Here is a 2961-nt window from a genome sequence, read left to right as displayed (position 1 = left end):
GAGATCTGTTCGGTGACGACGAGGAGGATGCTGAGGAGGAGGAGGACGCCGCCCCTGGGGAGGAGTGGGTTCCCGTGGAGGAACGGGAGCAGACCGAGGAGATGGTGAACGGGAGCCACGAGGAGGCGGACCGGGCTCTGGGGGAGCAGGAGGAGGAGGAAGTGCAGCGCCGCTCGGGTCAGGACCAGGAGGACGCGGACGACGACACCAAGCTGGTGGATTATTACCTGCTGAAGGTTCTGGAGATGAGCGACCAGAGAGAGAAGCGGGATCAGACCGGCGAGCAAAGAAAGAGACTCATCCGCCCTTCCATCGTGGACCCTCGCACGGTGAAGGAGCTGCTGGAGCTCTCCTTGAAACTCCACGTCCCCCCGCAGGACCTCATTGACATGCTGCTGACGGAGGAACTCCGCAAGCTCCACCGCAACCCCCCCGCCGCGTCCCGCCCGCACGCAGCGGGACCCAGCCCGAAAGTCCGCTACTTCAGTCGCAGGCTGCCCCTGAAGAGCAAGCCGGCTCCCGAGGACATGGACCGGGAGGACTTTTTGGACATCATCGGCGTGGAGACCATCAGCAACGAGTACCCGGTCATGCCCAGACCTGCCAAGACCCCCTTGGATAGAATCCCGGCAGGGTCCGCCGTGGCTCCCAATGCGGGACCCGTTAAAATCCCGCCTCCGTCCGGACGTAGAGAGAACCTGTTCCTGTCCGAGCTCAACAAGATGCCCTTTAAGCGCCAGGCTGACGGCGGCGACACAGACGACGACGACGACGACGTGGAGGACGAGGTCACCACCTACCTGGCGGCCAAAATCCTCACAGAGTACCCGCCGGGCAGCATCGCCAAGCGGGACACCCAGGCGCAGACCAAGGGCCTCTTCCCCTACGAGCTGTACGAGCGAGCCGTGAAAGACTACTTGGGCCAGGTGGACTCTGGGAGCAGACCGCTGGCCAAGAGGGAGGCGGAGGCGGTCCCGGAGGAAAAGCCCACTGAGGTGCAGAGCAAGGAGGAGATGACCGGGAAGACCTCGGACCCTCAGAGGGTGCAGGGCGACGGACAGGGAGAGCACCGTGACCAAGCTGTGGCAGGAATGTAAAAGTATTTATGCTGGATGTGATCTAGTTTACAGGTTTTAATCGTATGACATATAGCTGATTATCTCACCTAAACACGTAAATATAATATAGTCCCTATTTGCTGCAGTCATTATGGTGACGTCATTTTCACAACAGGGTTTGCACCTTCTCTGGCTCCCGCATTCAAAGTTTATAAAGTTTTGTGATGCTGTTCAAAGTTTGTGTTTGTAAAGGAGAATATTACATCATCATGTCCAACAACATACAGTACAGTACAGTACACACCTTCTCATTCAATATTTACATTGTAGATTGTCACATCAAAACTATGAATGAACTCATGTGGAGTTAGGTACTTAACAAAAAAAGGTGAAAGAACTGAAAACATGTTCTATATTCTAGTTTCTTCAAAATAGCCACCCTTTGCTCTGATTACTGCTTTGCACACTTTTGGCATTCTCTCCATGAGCTTCGAGAGGTAGTCACCTGAAATGGTTTTCACTTCACAAGTGTGCTTGAAGCTCATGGAGAGAATGCCAAGAGTGTGCAAAGCAGTAATCAGAGCAAAGGGTGCATGGCTATTTTGAAGAAACTAGAATATAAAATATGTTTTCAGTTCTTTCACCTTTTTTTTGTTAAGTACATAACTCCTCATGTGTTCAATCATAGTTTTGATGTCTTCAATGAAAATCTACAAAAAAAATCAGCGGTACCCAAACTACGGCCCGTGAGCCATAACTTGGCCCGCGGGCCGTAGTTTGGGGACCACTGATGCGTCCAATTTTTTTTTTTTTTTAATAATTATTTTGTTTTTAATCTGTCGTTTCAATCCATTTTCTACCGCTTGTTACTCGAGGTCTCCTAGCCACTCAGGCAAATCATATTGTCTAGAAATTCATTTTCCCATCGATAAAGTGACGTCATCACGCTCGCGCGGCAATTGCGCACTCTTTCAATCAATTTGTGCACGAGGGAAAAAAAAAAAGTGGCAAAATCGTGTAGAGTTTTTAAACATCGGTGGACATATAACATATACATTAATACACATATACATATATATAAATATATATATACAGTATACATACATATACATATATATACACAGTATACATATATATATATACACCGTATATATATATATACCGTATATATATATATATACCGTATATATATATATATATATATATACCGTATATATATATATATATATATATACCGTATATATATATATATATATATATACCGTATATATATATATATATATATACCGTATATATATATATATATATATATATATATACCGTATATATATATATATATATATATATATATATACCGTATATATATATATATATATATATATATATATATATATATATATATATATATATATATATATATATATATATATATATATTTATATATAGCCTGGCCCCAGGCCAAATTTTTTTAACCCAATGCAGCCCCTGGGTCAAAAAGTTTGGGTACCCCTGAGGTAAATAGTCATGAAAATAAAGATTGAATGAGAATTTGTGTCCAAACTTCTGGTCTGTACTGTACACCTGAACATTGCTGTAAATGACAGCCTTCCAGGAGTACTTTGTAAGCCAATATGATCTTTTTTCCCCAATTAGCGGTTGGCTGCAATGCTGTGGCTCCACATATATTCAGGGTTTGTCAAGATGTTATCGTTAAAATGGAGAATTATTTCATATCAGCCTGCCTTCCAAAGCTCCGTGTCGTTGGCCTATACCAGTGCTTGTGCTCCGTATGCTCATTTTTAAACCATTTTGTACATGCTCGATGTGTGATGAAGCACAGATGAATAAAGCATCAGATGTATTCTTTTTCTTCTTACTGAGTCGTGTTGCTTGTTAAGAAAAA

The 2961-nt window shown here is 44.2% G+C and overlaps 1 protein-coding gene across 2 annotated transcripts in view; it reads left to right on the top strand.

Moving 5' to 3' along the window:
- The window catches only part of LOC133630936 (secretogranin-2b-like), a 2414-nt gene extending 836 nt beyond the window's left edge, over positions 1 to 1578 (top strand). For both annotated transcript variants that reach the window (XM_062022811.1, XM_062022812.1), the window contains exon 2: positions 1 to 1578. This exon is cut by the window's left edge and continues 601 nt beyond it. In XM_062022811.1, the coding sequence (XP_061878795.1) occupies positions 1 to 1097 (1097 nt within the window). In that variant the 3' untranslated portion in view covers positions 1098 to 1578.
- The last annotated feature ends 1383 nt before the right edge of the window (positions 1579 to 2961 follow it).

The sequence above is a fragment of the Entelurus aequoreus genome, linkage group LG16 (assembly GCF_033978785.1).
Source record: "Entelurus aequoreus isolate RoL-2023_Sb linkage group LG16, RoL_Eaeq_v1.1, whole genome shotgun sequence".
NCBI lineage: Eukaryota > Metazoa > Chordata > Actinopteri > Syngnathiformes > Syngnathidae > Entelurus > Entelurus aequoreus.
Note: the sequence above shows the minus strand (reverse complement) of the source record. Positions and strands in the feature narration are given on the sequence as shown.